The sequence below is a fragment of the Geotrypetes seraphini genome, chromosome 7 (genome assembly GCF_902459505.1).
Source record: "Geotrypetes seraphini chromosome 7, aGeoSer1.1, whole genome shotgun sequence".
Classification (NCBI taxonomy): Eukaryota; Metazoa; Chordata; class Amphibia; order Gymnophiona; family Dermophiidae; genus Geotrypetes; species Geotrypetes seraphini.
The window spans coordinates 108,988,119-109,008,695 of record NC_047090.1 but is presented as its reverse complement, the minus strand read 5'-3'; the positions used below and the strand labels follow the sequence as shown (position 1 = coordinate 109,008,695).

General features: G+C 43.4%; 1 protein-coding gene across 1 annotated transcript in view; it reads left to right on the top strand.

The window, feature by feature from the left end:
• The first annotated feature begins 216 nt into the window (after positions 1–216).
• Positions 217–20,577, top strand: part of LOC117364234 (deubiquitinase DESI2-like) — a 49,173-nt gene continuing 28,812 nt past the window's right edge. The window contains exons 1-3 of the mRNA XM_033953247.1: positions 217–279; positions 9,960–10,070; positions 12,804–12,876. Of these exons, the coding sequence (XP_033809138.1) occupies positions 217–279; positions 9,960–10,070; positions 12,804–12,876 (247 nt within the window). The remainder of the gene's footprint in view (positions 280–9,959; positions 10,071–12,803; positions 12,877–20,577) is intronic.

The following is a 20,577-nucleotide window of genomic DNA, read 5'->3' as shown; positions in this document are numbered from 1 at the left end:
GAATACATAAAATTATGCAGCAAACAGTTGTGACTTGGACGGAACAGGGCCGGGCCGGGCAGAACTGGGCGGGCTTGAGGATGGGACCATGGGTTGGGATTTTCATTCTGGAAAATTTGGCAACCCTATGCACCGGCCCAGGACGGAGCATTGATGTTAGCTCTCTTTGGCACCAGAGTGGTAAGGAGAATGTGGCGGTGGGGGTGGAGTGCAGCAATGTCGGTCATGGGGAGTTGGGGTGCAAAGAGCATTGTCGGTCATCAAGGAGGGGATGTGCAGGTGAGCAGCAGCGTCGATCATCGGTGGGGAGAATGAAGGAAAGCATCAGTCATCGGGAGGGAGGTGCAGAGAACAATGTCGGTCATCGGGGTGTGTGCATGAGAGCAGCATCGGTCATAGAGGGGTACAGAGAGCAGCGTCGGTCATCGGGGGGAGGAAATGAAGGAAAATGTCAGTCATCGGGAAGGGTGCAGAGAACAGTATTAATTTTAATAATGAGCGTCAGAGCATTTTCCTCACCAGCCCATGCTAAAATCCTCTAGTGTTGTTTAGTAAAAGGAGCTCTCAGTTATGGGCAGGCTTGGGACCACTTATATTATATGGTCCAAGACTATTACCCTGGTAATTATACCCTAATGCTGGCTCTGGGAGGGCATAAGGGAAGGTCCAGGAGGGAGTTTTGGTGGGGTGTGAAGTTGGGGGGAGGTACAGATGCTTCATTTCCTTTCTTTTATCCTTCTATGTTTTCTTATTTTCTGAAATGTCAAATGAAATGAAAAGTGAGTTTTAAAATTTTTTAAAAAATCTTACATCTTTCCTTTCCCGTACTAGAAAAGGTGACTCATCCAGGCCAGAGTTCCGAGTACCAGAGAAACAGTATTGGGCGATCTGCAGTATTATTAGCTATAACATTCATAGAAAGATTTAGCTTTCCCTGCCCAGAAACGTTTACATACGAGGACAAATCAAAAATTAAAGACAACTGCTAAATTATGCAAGAATTGGAACAGAACTAACGAAATGCAACATATGTACTCGTACATTGCCTGTTGGATAGTTCGTCCATGTACAGTGCAGCACTCGGCCTTTAATCATGTGCCAGCCACAAGGTCAGAAACATAAACACTCCATTGCAAGATTGCACCATCGAAGAACAACATGTAGTAGTGCGCTTTCTTTGGGCAGAGAGAGTAAAACTTGTGGAAATTCACCATAGGATATTGACTAAGTATGGACATAGCACCATGAATCAACAAAAGGTTTATGAGTGGGTAGAAATGTTTAAAGCAGGAAGAACAGGTGTAACCAACGAAAGTGGTTCTGGTCACCCATCAACATAGCACACACAAGAGCACATTGACAGGATGGATGCCTTGATAAGAGAAGACTGATGGATAACGGTGTCTCAATTGGCTGCAAATTTGGATAACAGTTATGGATCTGCATTTGTCATTATGCATTATGACTTGGGATACAGGAAAGTCTGCGCATGATGGGTTCTCATACAGCTTACTGATCTGCTCAAGCAAAAGTGTGTGGAGGTTGTGACCCAGTTCCTGAGAAGGCATGAAGAAGATCTGAATATTCTGGAGAGAATTGTCGCCAGCGAAAAGCCATGGATGCATCATTGGGACCCAGAGAGCAAAAGACAAAGCATGATGAAATAAAGGAAGCTGTGCTCACCTGGCTTTGGGAGCAGCCGAAAAACCTCTTTTCGGCAGGAATGCAGAAGCTAGTTGAATGATACAACAAATGCGTCATCTTGCATGGGGACTATGTGAAAAGTGATATGTTCAGTTGATCACAGTTACTTCTATTAAAACCTTTACGTTTTGATTGACCCTCGTATTCCCTATGTGGAAAAGTGATATGTTCAGTTGATCACAGTTACTTCTAATTAAAACCTTTACTTTTTGATTGACCCTCGTATTCCCTATGTTGAAAAGTGATATGTTCAGTTGATCACAGTTACTTCTAATTAAAACCTTTACTTTTTGATTGACCCTCGTATTCCCTATGTGGAAAAGTGATATGTTCAGTTGATCACAGTTACTTCTATTAAAACCTTTACTTTTTGATTGACCCTCGTATTCCCTATGTGGAAAAGTGATATGTTCAGTTGATCACAGTTACTTCTATTAAAACCTTTACTTTTTGATTGACCCTTGTATTCCCTCAAAACTCTAACAGCCAGTCAGTACTGTAATAGAATTCTAATAAGGACATATATTAAGGGCTCCTTTTACTAAGGTGCGCTAGCGTTTTTAACGCGCGCTATAGATTAGTGCGCGCAAACCATGCGCTAAATGAAAAATACTAACGCAAGCTCTATGGAAGCATTAGCGTTTATCACGCGCGGCATTGTAGCGTGTGCAATGCTTGCGCTAAAACCGCTAGCACACCTTAGAAAAAGGAGCCCTAAGTCTTCAGTGCCACCAAATAAACTAATTAAAGCTACAGCCATTTTTACAATGAAAATATAAAAGAATTAATAAGAGTTTGGAGCTAGTTATAATGTACTGCCTGCTGATCTTTTGCCAGGTAGGAGCTTATTCACATCTGCCTGCTCAGCGGCTTCGCCCACTGCTTTGCAGCCATTTCACAATTTCCTGGATTGTGCTAGACATAAAAAGAAGTTGAATTAGTACAAGTTTAAAACCTGTTAGATACAAAACCAAATGTAAAGCCTTCAGTCCTACCTGCTGTCTATTTGTGCAAATTTCAAATCTATTCTTAATCCATTGGCTTAAAAAATGTTTAAAACACTTTGGAAAATGCAAGTCCATTTCACCTGCACTTGCCTCATGCTGGGATCAAAAAAGATTTGATTGCAGTGACTGGGAATTTTTCAACATTAACTTTAGGCAATTTAAATATCATTGCTAGCCTACAGTGAAATGTGATTATTCAGGGAGGAGGGTGGGGGGAAGAGGGAAGACAGAAGCATATTTAGAAAAACACTAAAAATAAAGCAGGGACACCTTCCTTACAAAGGGTTTTGTGGTCAACATATGATTAAATAAGCCTTTATTATTACGGTACTCACTCTGATGGGGCAAATATAGGCCACCTTTTATAAAGCCGCTTTAAGCTTTTATTATCAGTGACCGTGGCGGTATTAGCTCCGATGCTCATGGGAATTCTATAAGCTTTTACCACCTCAGCTGACAATAAAAAAGCCTAACGCAGATTCATAAAAGGGGGGATAAATTGTCTTACTGCAGCATCTCAGGGATATCCAGGGAAGGGGATTGCAGTACTTATAGAGCTTCTGGGTTTTTTTAAAAATTCAAATAAAGATTATTGAAGAGGTAATTCTCATATTTAACAGGTTGTAGGAGGCTGTTTTCTGAATAAACGCAAAATTTTATTTTCAAAAATTCTAGCCAGCACAAGAATTTGTTCACTGAATAACACATACCTTATCAATAAATTTCTTTTAGTGCACAGTTATACATCCTGTGACTTTATATAAAGATAATTTGTTTCCAGTATGAGCTTTTTTCAAAAAAATGAACTTTGCAAGTTTCGGAACCCACCCGTATTATAATCCAAACCCTCACTGTTAACTGCTAATCAACTGCAGTTCCTCTAATGCCATGGCCTTCATGGGGAAAAAAAACCACAATTGGATATTATCTGCTTACATGCCATCCCCTCTTCTGAAAGAAGTTAATATTTGCAAACTTCTTGTGTTAGTTTGCATGTTTTCTGTGTATGCCTGTTAAAGAGGTTTGTAAGGAAGTGCATAAGTAAATCCCAGTTCCCCATAAGAGTGTTTCCACATCAGGTCACCTTAAGAATAGGTATGTTAGCCTGCTTGTCCAGGAGAGTGAGTCTCAAGCAGAGAGAAGGAAGTCAAAATCCTAGAATGGGACTAGAACAGAGAGGCCCAGAATGGAGGGATTAGATGCATACATAATAAAATGGTGATATGCAGCTATGCAGATGACATAAGAACATAAGATTTGCCGCTGCTGGGTCAGACCAGTGGTCCATTGTGCCCAGCAGTTCGCTCACGCGGCGGCCCTTAGATCAAAGACCAGTACCCTATTTGAGTCTAGCCTTACCTGCATATGTTCTAAGAACATAAGAAGTTGCCTCCACTGGGTCAGACCGAGGTCCATCTCGCCCAGCGGTCCGCTCCCGCAGCGGCCCATCAGGTCCGCGACCTGTGAAGTGGTTTCTGACCACTTCTATAATCTACCTCAAGTTCTATCTGTACCCCTCTATTCCTTTATTCTGTTCCAGTAGGAACTTATCCAATCTTTTCTTGAATCCCTGAAGGGTGCTTTCCCCTATAACAGCCTCCGGAAGAGCATTTCAGATTTCTACCACTCTCTGGGTGAATAAGAACTTCCTTACATTTGTACGGAATCTTTTCCCTTCTAACTTTAGCAAGTGCCCTCTTGTTCTCTTCACCTTGGAGAGGGTGAACAATCTCTCTTTCTCTACTAAGTCAATTCCCTTCAATATCTTGAAAGTTTCGATCATGCCCCCTCTCAGTCTTCTCTTTTCAAGGGAGAAGAGGCCCAATTTCTCTAATCTCTCATTGTACGGCAACTCCTCCAGCCCCTTAACCATTTTAATCGCTCTTCTCTGGACCCTTTCGAGTAGTAGCATGTCCTTCTTCATGTATGGCGACCAGTGCTGGACACAGTACTCCAGGTGAGGGTGCACCATGGCCCGGTACAGCGGCATAATAACCCTCTCCGATCTGTTCGTGATCGCCTTCTTAATAATTCCTAGCATTCTGTTTGCCCTTTTAGCTGCCGCTGCGCATGACATCACCAACCTCCTTCCCTTCGACCAACTGATCCCCATAGCAATAAATGTACTACACAAAACACTAGAAACAGTAAAACAATGGATGAAAAACCACAAACTAAAACTAAACCGAGACAAAACAAAGTTCCTACTTCTTGAAAACGACAGAATCCCTACCATAACGAACCTTGAAATAAACTCCATCTCATACCCCATACAACCCCACCTAAAAATATTAGGGGTGACGATAAACAGAGACTGTACCATTCAACTACATATCGACAAAACAGTCCAGAAAGCCTTAGCAGTCATGCGTAACCTAAGGCAAATTCAAAAATTCTTCAATAGAACACAATTCAGACTCCTGGTCCAGGCACTAATACTAGGTCTGCTAGACTACTGCAATATCATATTAGGTACCCTGCCCCGCCATCATGATAAAACAACTACAAACAGTGCAAAACACAGCCCTCTCACTGAAGAAGTTCGACCACATCACCGCCACATACCAAGACACACACCATCTACCGATACAAGCAATAATACTTTTAAAATTCTACTGCATGCTCTTCAAAACCCTACATGGCAATGGGCCATCCTACCTGAACACTCACCTAACTTGGAACAACTCTTCCAGACCAAAGAGAACTCAGACATCCTTCACCCACCCACCAATCAAAGGCATTCAGCATAAAAAAAAATACACAATGGGCTATTCGCCACGCAAGCAGCGAAACTAGACAACCACATCTCCAATCTACTAATTTCAGCACCAAACTACAGAACCTTCGGGAGAAAAATAAAAACCAGGCTGTTCAAAAAATATGTCAAGACAAACTCCTGATACAACCAATAGCCTCACTCCATCACCAGACTCCAAATGTTACAACCAATAGCTTCCCTGTAATCTTCTGGAAATGACCAGAATCTCTTCCTGTTGCAATCCTCCTAGAACCACAAGGTATTGGTAGAATAAAAGAAACTAATGTAATATAATTCCAAGTCTGGGCAGTAGGAAACGGTACCCCAGTAGAGTCCTGGCCACTTATCGCTGAAAGACTGATTAAGGTAGGAGGTTTACTTGTGAATCATTTGCCCAACCTGTGACAGTGTTGGAAGGCAAATCAAGGTGGGAAGCTTACAGAGTACAGAGTGAAATACTGAAAATAGCCTACTAGGAGTGGCAAGTATGAGTTAATGAGGCTGGACACCTAAGGCAGTAATATTTCACACCAAAAAGAAACACAATTAGATTTAAATCCAGCCTATTTTTGCAAACCAGATGACAGCAACAGGCTTTTGGTACTTATTGATTCATAATAAAGACTTTTCCTTTGGTTTACATTGTCTGCTGTCTGTATCTGTGCTAGCCCACACTATCGGAAGACCTCATTTAGGCAGTGCATGAAAATCTATAGTACAGCCCATGTTAAGTAGGCTTTCAGCATGCTCTGAAATTATCATGCCCATTAAAAAAAAAAAATATATATATATATATTAGCATGCACTTTAATGTATAGTTCCAATGTGTCTTTATAACACTTCACTGTGGCCAGCAGTGTATCCCTCAGTTGTTGTATAATGCTTTTTTTGTAGTTCTCAGCAGTTTATGGCACTTGCCAAAAACAGCCAATTAAGGATGGTTGATGAATTTTGAAGTATGGAGTGGTATCCTGATTGAATACTTAGCCAATTCCTGTCTTACCCTCTGGCCATCTCTTATTAAAGATAAGAAAATCAGCAATTGTGTTCTGATTAGATCATGGCATCTGCACTATAATGACAGTCATCTTTTGTGAGTGAAAGGCTGGAGCATATATATATATATAATGGAACGCAGCACAATTCCTGGGGAAAGCATAGGAAGTGATATGGCTTTACTGATGTTTCAAGAATTGTCATTCAGACTGTAAACAAAAGAGGGTTGATTCATTCCCTTCCTCTGTCATTTTGGTCTGCACTTAGAACATTACACCAGATCTGCAGTTTAATAACAGTTATGAAAGGGCTTTTTAGAGAAATATTTGTGGCTTTTCAGCTCAACAGGGTATTTTGAAGACAAAGAAATTCGCACACACCATTCTTGTCCTTTTCTTTGCCCCTACCCCTGTTCATAGTAATTTATCCACCCCTCATATGGTATTTATTGGGTTCATAGACAAAACCGCCGAAGACAAAGGCGCACGCTGACAACTGAGCGCAAAACGGAAGCGTGCGCTGAAAAAAAAGAGTGATTTTAGGGGCTCTGACGGGGGTTTTGTTGGGGAACTTTACTTAATACAGATCGCGGCAGCGTTGGGGGAGGGGTTTGGGGGGTTGTAACCGCCCTCATTATACTGGAAACCTAACTGTTTCCCTGTTTTTTTAGGGAAAAAGTAAAGTTTTCAGTAAAATGTGGGGGGTTACAACCCCCCAAACCCCCCACAATGCCCCCACAACGCAGCACGATCTGTATAAAGTAAAGTGGGGGGTACACCCCCACACACACCGTCGGAGTCCTTTAAAACAGTCATTTTCTTCGGCGAGCACCTCCACGTTGCGCTCAATTGTCTTTGCGCGCCTTTGTCCCGGCGCGCTTTTGACCTGACACCTATTTATTTGCCTTCTAAAGCCCTCACACAGAACATATATACTGAAGAAGGACTAACAGCAGCAGTGGCAGAGGCAAAACAAAGGTAAAGCTGTTGTGAGTCTGTTCTCTTCCCCCTCTTGGCTGCCGGCTCTGCCCAGAACTGGAAATTAAGTCAGAGGGAGGCAGGTCCAGCAGCAGCAAGGAGAAATAGAACAGACCCATGATGGTTCTACCTTTGTTTTGTCACCACTATTGTTGGTGATAGTCATGATAAGCAGCAGCCTTAGCGACGGCAGTGGCAGACCCTTCCCCCCTTACTGCGGGAATGCAGTGAGAATGATTTCCGTTCCCAGAGCTCCACTGCAGAATGGTCCGCTCTTCCCGTAGCATTCTGAGGGGATTTTCCGAAGTTCTTCCATTACATGGTAATTACCGCGGTAATTGCGGTAACTGCAGTATTGCTGCAGTAATGGTTTCTGTATCACTCTCTACTAATCTAATTTAATCTAATCTAATTTAATCTAATCTAATCTAATCTAATCTAAGGCTTGGCTTTATATATTGAGTCATCATTCTAAGAAAGCTCGACTCGGTTTACAGTAGTCAACTTAACAAATAGAAACCATAAGGAATAATAACGAAATTTCAAGAAGGTTAATTTTCAAAGTGTTTAGCAAATAAAGTGGTTTTTAAAGATTTACGAAAAAAATAGAAGCGAACCAGAACTCCTTAAAATAAAAGGAAGATCATTCCAAAGTTGAGAGAACTTAAAAACCAAAGATTGACTAAAAATCTTGTCTCCTTTAATCCCTTTTCTAGAAGGAAGGGAGAGTTTAAATTGTTGGATACCTCTTGCAAAAGAGAATCTGTACACATTCCAAGATAAAGGAATAAGAGGGGTAAAGATACCATACAGGATTTTGAAAACAACACAAGCACATTTAAATTGAACTCTAAAAGAAACCGGAAGCCAATGAAGACTCTGAAGCAATGGAGTCACATAGTCAAATTTACGTTTCCCAAAGATCAATTTCGCAGCAGTATACTTTGCCCCGGGAACTCCGTTCATTGGGTAAGTCTCTCTTATCTGTACCCTTCTCCTCTAAGGCCAACTCCAGACTCTGTCCCTTCTACTTTGCTGCACCGTATGCCCACTTTGAAGCTGCTTTCTATTCCAAACTCCAACCCATCTGCTAAGCACCCATATTTGTCTTATCATTCCCTCTGTAATTCCCCCATCTGAGCACTGTGTAAAGATGCACCTTTTGTCCAGTTTGTCTGTCTTAACTAGACTGTAAGCTCTTTTGAGCAGGGACTCTCCATGTTTTGGTGTACAGCACTGTGTATGCCTGGTAGCACTATAGAAATGCTAACTAATAGTAGTAGTAACCGTATAACTCATGCACAAAAACCTGCTGTAGCATGTGCAGCTTGGCTGTAGCATACCTACTAAAGTGTGTGAGTAACTTGGACTTATCATGAACATTAAAGCATGCTATAGAGGTCGACATTCATTGTGATTTAACTAGCCAGAAATGACTCCTGGCTGGTTAAAATTGCCTGTTTGGGGCTAACCGGTCTTTTTTAGCGAATTGGTTAGCGTTGAACACAAAACCGGCTATTTTGGGGGCATTCTGGGAGTGGATTCGACACTTGCTTGGTTAAGTGCCGATATATATATTTAGAACTTAACCAACCAAGGTAACCATTTTTTGCAATGAACCGTGGGAGTATTTATTGCTTTTAATGTATGTATTTTGTGATGTAATGTTATGATTTTATATGTCAGTTTGTAACCCACCCTGGGTAAGGGGGCATATAAATGAATATACAAATAGGAATGACTTTTATGCAGTTTTATCTTTGGGCTAGATTCACTAAGCAAACCGATCATGTACCAATCAGTTTGCGACCCCTTTGCGATCCGATTTTACTCTGGCCCGATTCACTTACCTCTCTGCCGATCTGATTCCGATCTGCACATGCAAATGAGGGGAATGGCATGCAAAGTAGGCAGGGACGTGATTCACAACACAAATTTCGCGATCCGACTGCATTGGCTGATCAACCCTCTTGCTGAGGACCAGTCGCAAACGTCCTTTCTGACTCTCCAGCTCCATTGCCGCCCTGCTCTCTGCTGCCCCAAATCTCTCCTGCCTGGCGCCCTGCTCGCCTCTGAATTGCCGCCCGAATCTCTCCTGCCTGCCGCCCTGCTCTCCCCCGAATCTCTCCTGTCCTTCCCCGCACAGCGACAATTCTGCAGGTTTGAAGTGGGTTAAAACCATGGTCTCGCTGGGCTAAAAAGTAAAGTAAAAAAAAAAAAAAAGTTGCAGCTTGGATGGGTCTTACACAGATGTGCAGACCATGTACAGATAGTCTGCACATGCGTCGGGATCGCACACCAGCAATCTATGCCGGCAGATAGGGGCATTCCTCCGATCGCCCCCATTTCAATATTACTGGTTGAAGAATCCATCGGACCTGCCCAGATCAGACATAGATCGGTCACGATCGGGCAGGTTAGTGAATCTAGCCCTTTATGCAGTAACCCATAGCCGGTTATGTGCTGAATATTACACATAACCAGCTATGAGTTTGCTGGCTCTGCAAACCTGGAAAGTCAAAGTCAGTGCCCGGACATGGCATTGAATCTCCAGGTTTAGCACCGGCAAAACTCCAATCACCACTGGCAGAATATCGACCTCATAGTGTGTACAACCTGTACAACCTGGCTCTAGCATGCACACTAATGTACTCTGTCTGTAGTGCAGGAACTTTAATCCGTCCATGGGACACACCTAATCAGCAGTGGCATGCAGTGAGGGCTTTCAGGGGATTCAGTGAATCCCCAGCTCTATAGCCCTGCTTTTTTATTTTTTTTCATTTACTTTTTGTTTGACACGGTTTGATTTGTTGAGTAGGCAGCATGCTCAACCAGTCAAACTGCATCAAACAAGCAGTAACCCCCCCTCCCCCAATGCAGGGCTCCAGGGCTGGGAATTCTCAGATTTGTGGTCATAGAAACATAGAAGATGACGGCAGAAAAGGGCTATAGCCCATCAAGTCTACCCACCCTACTGACCCATCCTCTTAAGTCTATACCTAGCGACCGATATTCCAGTTCGACCCTCGTAGGGATCCCACATAGGTATCCCATTTATTCTTAAAGTCCAGCACGCTGCTGGCCTCGATCACCTGCGCTGGAAGCTCATTCCAACGGTCAACCACTCTTTCTGTGAAGAAATACTTCCTGATGTCGCCATGAAATTTCCCGCCTCTGAGTCTGAGCGGATGCCCTCTAGTGGCAGAGGGTCCCCTGAGAAAGAAGATATCATCTTCCACCTCGATACGTCCCATGATGTATTTAAATGTCTCAATCATGTCTCCCCTCTCCCTACGTTCTTCTAGAGTGTAGAGCTGTAGTTTGTTTAGTCTCTCCTCGTACGAGAGACCCTTTAGCCCCGAGATCCTCCTGGTGGCCATCCGTTGAACCGATTCGATTCTAAGCACATCTTTACGGTAATGTGGCCTCCAGAATTGTACACAGTATTCCAGATGAGGTCTCACCATGGTTCTGTACAATGGCATTATGACTTCAGGCTTCTTTCTGACAAAGCTTCTACTGATACATCCCATCATCTGCCTTGCTTTAGATGAAGCCTTCTCCACTTGATGGGCAGTTTTCATGTCTGCACTGATGATTACTCCTAGGTCTCGTTCCGCCGAAGTACAAGTTAAAGTTTCTCCATTCAAGGTGTAATTTCTGCATGGATTACCGCTACTGAGGTGCATAACCTTACATTTCCGAGCGTTAAAGCCCAGCTGCCAGGTCCACCCAAACCTACCCCTTGAAGTCTGCATGGTGGCTTTCTGAAATCACCATTGATACGGGTTTGGGTTCAACATGTGCAAAAGCCAATATTTATATGCGATATTTCTAAAACAACATTGTCACTTTTAGGGGTAAGTGTAATACATACAAATATAAGTGGCAAGCAAGCAACTAAGTGCTATGCTCTAAGGGTGCATGTAAATGGCATAGCATGTAATTGCAAGGGGGAAGGACATGAGCATAGCATGGGAGGGGCATGGAAGGGCCTGGCACTTATATGTGCACGCCCTGGTTGTATTTGGGCACTGTAATTATATGGGATCCATGGCGACTACAGCTTGAGTGCCTAAATTAGAAAATAGGATGCTGTTAGAAGCAAGAATAAGAGACAAAATTAAGTATGCCTCCACTAACAGTCTTGTTTTTCAATTGCGGGTCCGGTGCTTTGGAATGGTCTGTCCGGAGCAATACGTTTTTGTAACAATGTACTGCTATTTCGAAAATTTTTCATCTTAGCTTTTAGCTTTCCCTCTGATATCCAATAAAATGTTTGAGAATGACTACAATTTTTTTGTTAAACAATGTAAACAAAATGGATTGATGTTTATAATGTGTTGGAAAATGTATGGTAAAATTTGACCTCTACTGTATATGTTTACTTGTATGCTGCTTCGGAGATAAGCGGATAATAAGTTCTTTAAATAAATAAATAAAATAAACGTAAGGTGCTCTGACACTAGATTAGGCTGGTATTCTATAATGGAATCTGGGCACCTCGGGTGTCATTATAGAATATGCTTTCAGGCACTTAAATGGAAGTGCCCTCTTGTAGAATTGACCCCAAAGAGTGGATACTGTACAGTATATAGAACTCCTTTTACTAAGTGGCATTAGAACATTTTACCGCGGGCCAGCGAGGTAAATGCTCCGATGCTCGTTGAATTCCTATGAGCGTCAGAGCATTTACCTCACCAGCCCACGGTATACTAGAATCATCTTTGAACAAATTCAGATCCAAAATCAAACTTTCCTTTTCAGAAATGCTTACAACTCCTAAGATGAAACCCCTTACACAGAAAAGCCAACACCATAGTAGAGGAAAACAATCTCTTCTAGAGAAGCGACCCCCCCCCCTCCTAATGTGTTTTCCCTTCCCCACGTTCCTCCCTTTTAAAAAAAAAATTATTCTAGATGTATTTCTCATTTCCCCTTCCCCCTCCTCTCCCATTGGGTCCAGTATGTATACTTTATTTCATTATCCCCTTCTAATTATTTTTATTCGCTTTTTTAAAATTTATTTTTAACATTGTAAACCAGTTAGTTATCTAATGATAGACGGTATATCAAGTGATAATAAACTTGGAAACTTGTTAAAATGCTCTAATGCTGCATAGTAAAAGCCAGCGTTAGTTTTTTTAAAAATTCATGACAGAAGAATCTTGATATCTTGAAAATGATCAAGTGTATTTGGCCAGAATCCTGAAACTTCCAGCTAGAAATATTTCAGTGCATTAATTTATGGGCTTCCTTTAGACAGGGAAAAAAAACTCAGCATTTGAATAAATTTTAGCTCTAGATCTGTACAGTATTTCTGTGCTCCAGTAATGCCCTGTTTCTGGTTCCCTTACACAGTATTGGATTAATGAGTATACCTCCACCTTGGGGATTGGAGTATTCCATTCTGGCATTGAGATCTATGGCCGAGGTAAGTGACTTGTGTTCTCCATCTATTAATATCATAATATCAAAATCCTGCTAATCAAATTGCAAATAGCATTTTAATAAGTTGCTATACAAGATTCACCACAATCAGAAAGTTCTTTGTTCTTACTCCTGAATGGAATTCATGTGACATAAGTAGAATTCCAGGTTTTAGAAAGACAAAAAAATTATTGCTGTCAAATTTTGAAAAAAATTATGAATTATATCTTTTGATAATGCAACACTCTGGGTTTGATTTTCTACCAACATAACATCTTTCTTGCTGAGTTTTAAAGAATATGGGGCTCATAATCGAAAAAGAAAAACGTCCAAAAACCGGCCTAAGTTGGCACTGGGACGAACATTTCCAAAATACGTCCAAGTGCCGATAACAAAAACGGGTTTTGGACATATTTCTAAACGACCTAGGCCTACATAGTGCCGCTGAATGACTAAAGCTAAATGGGGCATTTTGGGAGGAGTGTTGAGGGTGGGGGTTGGGCGGGACGTGGGCCGGCTTAGACTTAGTCGTACAGCATGTAAAACCAAAAGTTATACAGGCTGGGATCGAGGGAACTTGGATGTTGTGACTTAGACCATGTAAGCAACAACCAGAGTGGAATTGTCCAAAAGAAAATGATGTGCACTAAAAAAGTGTCCTTCAATCCGTCTGGTGAAATGACGATTTTTATTGTTCAACATTAAATTGACGATTTGACTCGACATGTGCATGTTTCGGCCAAGAGGTCTGCTTCAGTAGTCTTAGAAGTCACTAAAGAAGATATATGAGGTATACTGACACTCGAATGAATCTGATCACAAATCAATCAAAGAAGAGTGTCATGCCACAAGGAAAACGAATGCTGTCTGTCGTTTTCCTTGTGGCATGACACTCTTCTTTGATTGATTTGTGATCAGATTCATTTGAGTGTCAATATACCTCGTATATCATCTTTAGTGACTTCTAAGACTCCTAAGGCAGACCTGTTGGTCGAAACATGCACATGTCGAGTCAATTTGTCAATTTGATGTTTGAACAATAAAGATCGTCATTTCACCAGACGGATTGAAGGACACTTTTTTAGTGCACATCATTCTCTTTTGGACAATTCCACTCTGGTTGTTGCATATTTGTGTCTGTGGTGTTGGTTTTTTTCTTAGACCATGTAAAACATGGTCTACATGTAAAACATGGTCTAAGTCACAAAAACCCACCTAAAGTCACCAGATAAGCACTGCAAACACATAAAACAGACCCCCACACACTACCCAAGTGATCACCGATCCCCCCCCCCATAAAAATATTAATCGCATCTTTAAAATTCAGCCTCCAGATCATTATCACCTGGCCGCCTGGCATAGGAAAGCCTAGTTGTCCAGCACAGAGGCGGCTTAAGTCATCTTGGGGATGGGTTAGGGACCCATAGAGAGGAGGACCCATGCCCATAAGCCCCTGTAATTACTGCATTGATACTGAAACATGTGCACTCTCCTATACACCCCCAAAACCCTTTTCTACTGGCATATAAGTGGCTCCTGCAGCCATAAGGGCTATTGGGATGGTAGATTCTGGAGGTGGTTTGGGGGGATTCTGGAGGTGGTTTGGGGGGCTCACCGTAACCTATAAGGGAGCTGTAGGGAGGAGAAGACATGGCACCCTTTTTGTGAAGTTCACAGCAGTGCCCTGTAAGGTACCCCACTATTTAGGTGCCATGTCTGTGCGTTCAGTCCATCACTTTGCAGACCCCTCCCACATCCAACAGGGCTTGTTCTAGGCGTTTTTGACTTGGACGAAAAGTTAGATGAAAATGTGGTATAAAGATGGCCGCTTTAGCGACTTGGACGATCAGACCGGCAGGATGTATAGTTAGATGATTTTCAAAACAAAAAATATTTTGTACGTATTTTTTGAAAATGTGTCCTAGGCTGTTTTTTACTTTGGACGACTTGCAACTTAGACAAAAACAGACTTAGATGTCCCTTTCGATTATGCCCCTCCACTTGTTTACACTATAAGTGGAGATGCTTACCTTTTTAAGAATGTCTTCTTTTAAGAATTTAAGATCTGTTGTATCCCCAGAATTACACAAAAGTCAAAGGTTATAGGAAATTTACATGTTTTTCTCTGTTTCAGCAACATTTTTTTCCATTTGGTCTCTACTTTCATCTCATCTTTTAACTTTTTTTAGATGTTCTTAGATGTTTTAACATCTTTTTAGATGTTCTTTCCATCTTTTTCTGTATGTTTGCCTGTATTCATTTTTTATTTTATGTTAACTTACACAGGCTTGATATACCACCAGTCACATACCAGATGCAGCAAAATGATTTACAATATTGGCTATAGGGCATTTTTAATGAGGAACAGAAAATGAGGTATCAGTGGAAAAGGAATAGCATGGGATGGGCAGATTACAGAGGAAAGCTAGTAGTAATAATAATAATAATAACTTTATTTTTGTATACCGCAATACCACAAACAGTTCAGAGCGGTTTACAATGTAAGAGAGACTGTACATACACAACGAAGATACAATGCAAGGGAATGTACTATGCAGTTGAGCGCAGTTTACAATGCAGGGGACTGTACATATTCAGCATGGGTGTTTATACAGCGAAGATACAATGCAGATTTACAATGCAAGAGCATGTACATTTACAGCGGAGATATTTATTCAGTGAAAATACTGTCCAGGTGATGTATGAGTAGGAAAGGCTTGGTGGATCAGCCAACCTTTAATCTGTTTTTGAATATGCTGTATAGGAAGAGTCTAATCCAGGGGTGGGCAACTCCAGTCCTCGAGGGCCGGAATCCAGTCGGGTTCTTACGATTTCCCCAATGAATATGCACTGAAAGCAGTGCATGCAAATAGATCTCATGCATATTCATTGGTGAAATCCTGAAAACCCAACTGGATTCCAGCCCTCGAGGACCGGAGTTGCCCACCCCTGGTCTAATCTGAGTGCTACTGGAAGTGTATTCCACAATTTGGGGTGAGCATGGCTTTTGTGTGACATCTAAATGTAAGCAGAAGGGAGGGAAAACAGTATAAGGGTGGTTTGTGAGCAATGCATAAGTCATGCTGAGGGTATGTGGGACCAGTAGATTAGCAATATAATCTGGGGTAGAAGGAAGATGTCCATGGTGAACCAAGGCCAGAAGTTTAAACGGAATATATGTGGAAAGTGGGCATCTATGTTCAGAAATCAGCAACAGAAAGACATGTTCAAAGCAAGTCATCCATTTTTCTCTTTGTTGCTCTCTAAGATATTTCTCTCACATTTCATATCCTTCATATTTCCACGTCCCATACTTCTGCTTCCCTATCTTTACACCCACTGACCCCTTTGAACCTTCTATTTGTTCTTCACTGTCTTTAAGCCCTTTGTCTTCTTATCTCTAGCCAGTGTAGTTAAAAAGCAAAGTGAAAGAGGTATTACAGCCAAGAAAGCATCCTTTAAAGAATGGAAAAAGGATCCCAATGAAGAAAATAAGAAACAGGAAATTGTCAGAGAGGGCGGGCTGCTGTGGAGAGAAGATGCCAAAGGGCGGCAGGATGGCTTGGTGCTTTTCTAAAAAGTTAAACGCAGTGGGTGGGTGAGCAAGTGGGAGGGAGAAGGGGAGGAGTATATGCTGGCAGGGGCATGTTACAGCTAGGTGTAGAAGGGAGGAGCATGTGGAACTGGGAAGGGAGAGATATAAGAACATAAGAAACGCCCTCACCGGATCAGACCGAGGTCCATCTAGTCCGGCGATCCGCACACGCGGCGGCCCATTTAGGTACTCCTTTTTGGAGACCCGGATTTACCGTATCCCTCAATATGATATGTAAGAAGGTGTGGAAGTAAGAGAGGGAGAGATGGACATGAGGGAAGGCGGGGGGACTGGGGGAAGGGAGAAATGGATGTGGAGGGGACAAGATGGGGGGAGGGAGAGAGATTCTGGAAGGAGACAGAAGGGGGAGGGAGAGATGGACAACTCGGGGAAAGCAGAGAAGGAAGAGAAGACATGGTTAGGAAAAGGTGGAGGGAGCACACCAGGACCTCTGGCCATACTCTGCTGCTACTGCCTGTGGCTTTATGAAAAAAGGAGTGCAGCTGGAAAGAAGGAGGAGGAGACCTACTTGGATGTTTTAGAGCCAGCCAGAATACAGGTACACACTCTTGGGAGGGGGCATGAACTTGAGAAATAGAAGGAAGAGAGGCACATTGGGTCACAGGAGGGAGGGAGAGGGGCATGTTGGGACACAGGAGGGAGGGACACATTGAAACAAGGAAGGAAGGGAGCGTGAACTTGGAACAAATGAGGGGGAGCATGAATTTGGGATACAGAATGGAGAGAGGGGATGTGTTAGGACACAGAAGCAAGAGAGGGGGCACAAACTTGGGACAGGTTGGAAAAGAGTGAGGGAGCACTAACTTGGGACACAGAAGGGAGGGAGGGGGCATGAACTTGGGACATAGGATGGAAGGATGGGAAAAAGAGATGCTGAGGTGGGGGAGGGAATAGTTAGGGAGAATTGTTAAGCATGGTTATGAGTAAGAGGGAAAGAGATGGTGTACATGGGGAAAGGAAGAAAGAGAATTATTGGACATGATGATGGGAGAGAAATGAGGTATAGAGATAAGGGAGAAATGTTGGATGTGGTGGAGAGGAAACAGTGAGACATATGGAAATGTATGCAAAAGGGAGGAATGTTGGACATGGTGATGGAGGGAATGGAGGAAGAGATGTGGCATGGAGCTGGAGAGGGGTAACAGAAGCAGAAATGTTGGGCATGGGGCTGATGGGCAGGGACAAAAGATACTGCACACAGTCTGGGGGATAAGAGAGGGAGAAATATTGGATGTAGCAGTAGAGAGGGTGGGAGAGAGGCACCCTGGATCCCTCTCTTTTCCCCACTCCCTTTGCAGCAAGGGAGGGAATGAGAGAGAGAGAGGAAGACGTTGTACATGGGGGGTGGAGGACAGAGGAAGAAATGCTGTGCAGTGGTGGGGAGGGGAAAAAGAGTGCACTTTGTGTAATTTAATTTTGTGATTACCATTGTGTATTATTAATAAGATTATATTGTGTGTATATGAAAAATGACTGGAAGAAATGGTGTTTACAATTAGTACTATTATTATGGGGGTGAGGTCTGGGGAGGAGCTTGGGCAGGTCTGGGGCGGGGTCTAGGGCGGAGCTTTTGCCCCTCCAACAAAAAAGCGTTCCGCTGCCTATGTGACTTACTATGCCATAATGTGTGTTATCTGAATAGTTTTACTGTTGTAATTGTTTATTCCTATGTCCAGATTATACGTACTGTACATCACCTTGGGTGAATATTTTAATTTTAATTTAATTGTTAAATAATTTATATTCTGCATATCTTACAATTCTATGTGGATTACAAATTATTCAGGTACTCAAGCATTTTTCCCTAACTGTCCCGGCAGGGCTCCCACTCAAAAGGGTGGGAAATAAATCCTAATAAATAAAATATACTTTTATTACATAAATACGTGCTCAGTGTCACTATAAGAGACAAAAAATGGAGTTGGAGGTATATACCATAGGTTCTCAAAAATTGGTACTCATGCACCAAGGATATGCAAACTGCTGGTGGGGGGTACATGTCACCATGTGGATCATTTGCCCTCTTTCCTCTTCAACCCCCTGGTGGAACTGCTAAAGTTGGCGTTGCTCCTCTTGCAGTTAATTTTGCTTCCTGTGTTGGGGAGCAGGCTGAGCTCCTGCGGGTCCCTGCATCTCCTGACTATTCTTTCTCTTGCTTCAACGGGTTAGTGGCAGCGATTCATACATGCTGCCTGCTGCTATCCTGAAAGCCTCTCCTCTGCTGTGTCCCACCCTCTGTCAGAACTTCCTGTTTCTGCCAGGGAGGAACAACAGAGGAGAGGCTTCCAGGTTTGTAACAGGGGGAAGGGGTAAAATGCGGACCTTACTTTCCTCGCAGATCTAAATCCACATATCCATAAAAATCTGAGGTCCGTGCCACTTTTAGTCTCAGCATGGGGAGGGGAAAGCATTAGGATCCTGTCAGAGCCATAACCTATGCTGAGACTAAAAGTGGCATGGACCTCAGGGTAAAAGTTTGCTACTTTTAGTCTCAGCATAGGGAGGGAAAAGCATTAGGATCCATCAGAGCTAAATTGTCATAGAGGTCTGTCAGAGCTATAACCTATGCTGAGGCTAAAAGTGGAACAGACCTCGGATTTTTAAGGATGTGTGGGTTTAGATCCGTGAGGTCTACAAGGCCCAAGAGGTCCACGTTTTACCCCTTTCCGCAATAAGCAGCGTGTATGAATCGCTGCCGCTAAACCATTAAAGCAAGTTAGTTGTGAGTGGGTTGGGGTTGGGGAGAAGGGAAGGAAGGAAGGAAAATTGTTGCACTATGGATGAGGGGGTGAAATAGACTTGGGCTGGAAGGGAAGGAAAGCTGGTGCATGGGGAGAGAGCATGTTAGTTGTGAGTGGGGTTGGGGAGAAAAGAAGGAAGGAAAAATGTTGAAGGAGGATGAGATGGGTGACAGAGAGGGAGAAATGGACATATACTGGGAGGGAGGGGGAGATGGTGCATAGGGGGAGAGCGTGTTAGTTGTGTGTGGGGTTGGTGGGAGGGAAGGAAGGAAAATTGTTGCAGGAGGAATGAGAGTGGTGAGAGAGGGAGAAATGGACATAAGTGGTGGAGGGGAGGGAGAGAGGGAGAAATGGACATAGAGGAAGAGAGGGAGAGATGGACATGGCAGAGAAAGGGAGAGAATGCTGAATGGAGGAAGGAAGAGAGATGTACCTAGGGAACAAGGGAGGGAGAGAGGAAGATGTTGGACATTGGGGTGTTTAAGAGGGAGGGAGATATTCACAGCAGGTGGAGAGGGGAGGAAGAAGGAGATGGATCCAGGAACAGAAAGGAGTGATGGATAGATTCCAGCCAATGAGTGTGAGGGATGGTAGAGGGCAGGAGGGAAGAGAGAAGGGACAGGGAGATGCCAGGTTAGGAAGGCAGAGAGGGAAAGAGGGTGCAGATGCTGGGCTTGAAGGTTGGAGGGAAGAAGACACTGGAAATGGTGGAACCCTATTGGAGAGGCCAGCAGGGGGAGGAGAGGGGTGGCAAGGAAATTAATGAGAGGATAGTGATTACAGAGGGTAGAAATGTGGTAATGGGGAGTAAATTAAAGATGAAAGGGAATGGAGGGTTGAGGAAGGAGTGAGTTGGGGAACGGGAGAGCTAATAGGTGAAAGAAGATGGAAATTTGATAGGTAGCTGAAAAGTATAGAGAAGAAGGGTAAGAAAGAGGCAGAAAAGAGCTATAAAGCAGTAGCGTACTAAGGGGGGGGGCGATCCGCCCTGGGTGCAAGCCCTGAGGGGGTGCTCCCGGCCTTGCCATTCAGTCCCCCCTACCCCCGAAGGACCGCTCGCCCCCCTGGCCTCCATGCACCACCTATAAAGCAGCCTGCAATGGGATCACGATGTCAGCGATCCCTGAGCAGCTTCGGCGCTGCTTCCTGCGCCGCGGTCCCGCCCCTCCTCTGACATCAGAGGAGGGGCGGGACCGCGGCAGAGGAAGCAGCTCCGAAGCAGTGCGGGGATCACTGACATCGTGATCCCGCTGCGGGCTGCTTCATAGGTGGTGTAGGGAGGCCAGGGGGGTGAGCGGTCCTTCGGGGTGGGGCGGGCAGGCAGGCAGGCCATCAAGGGGGGGGGTGA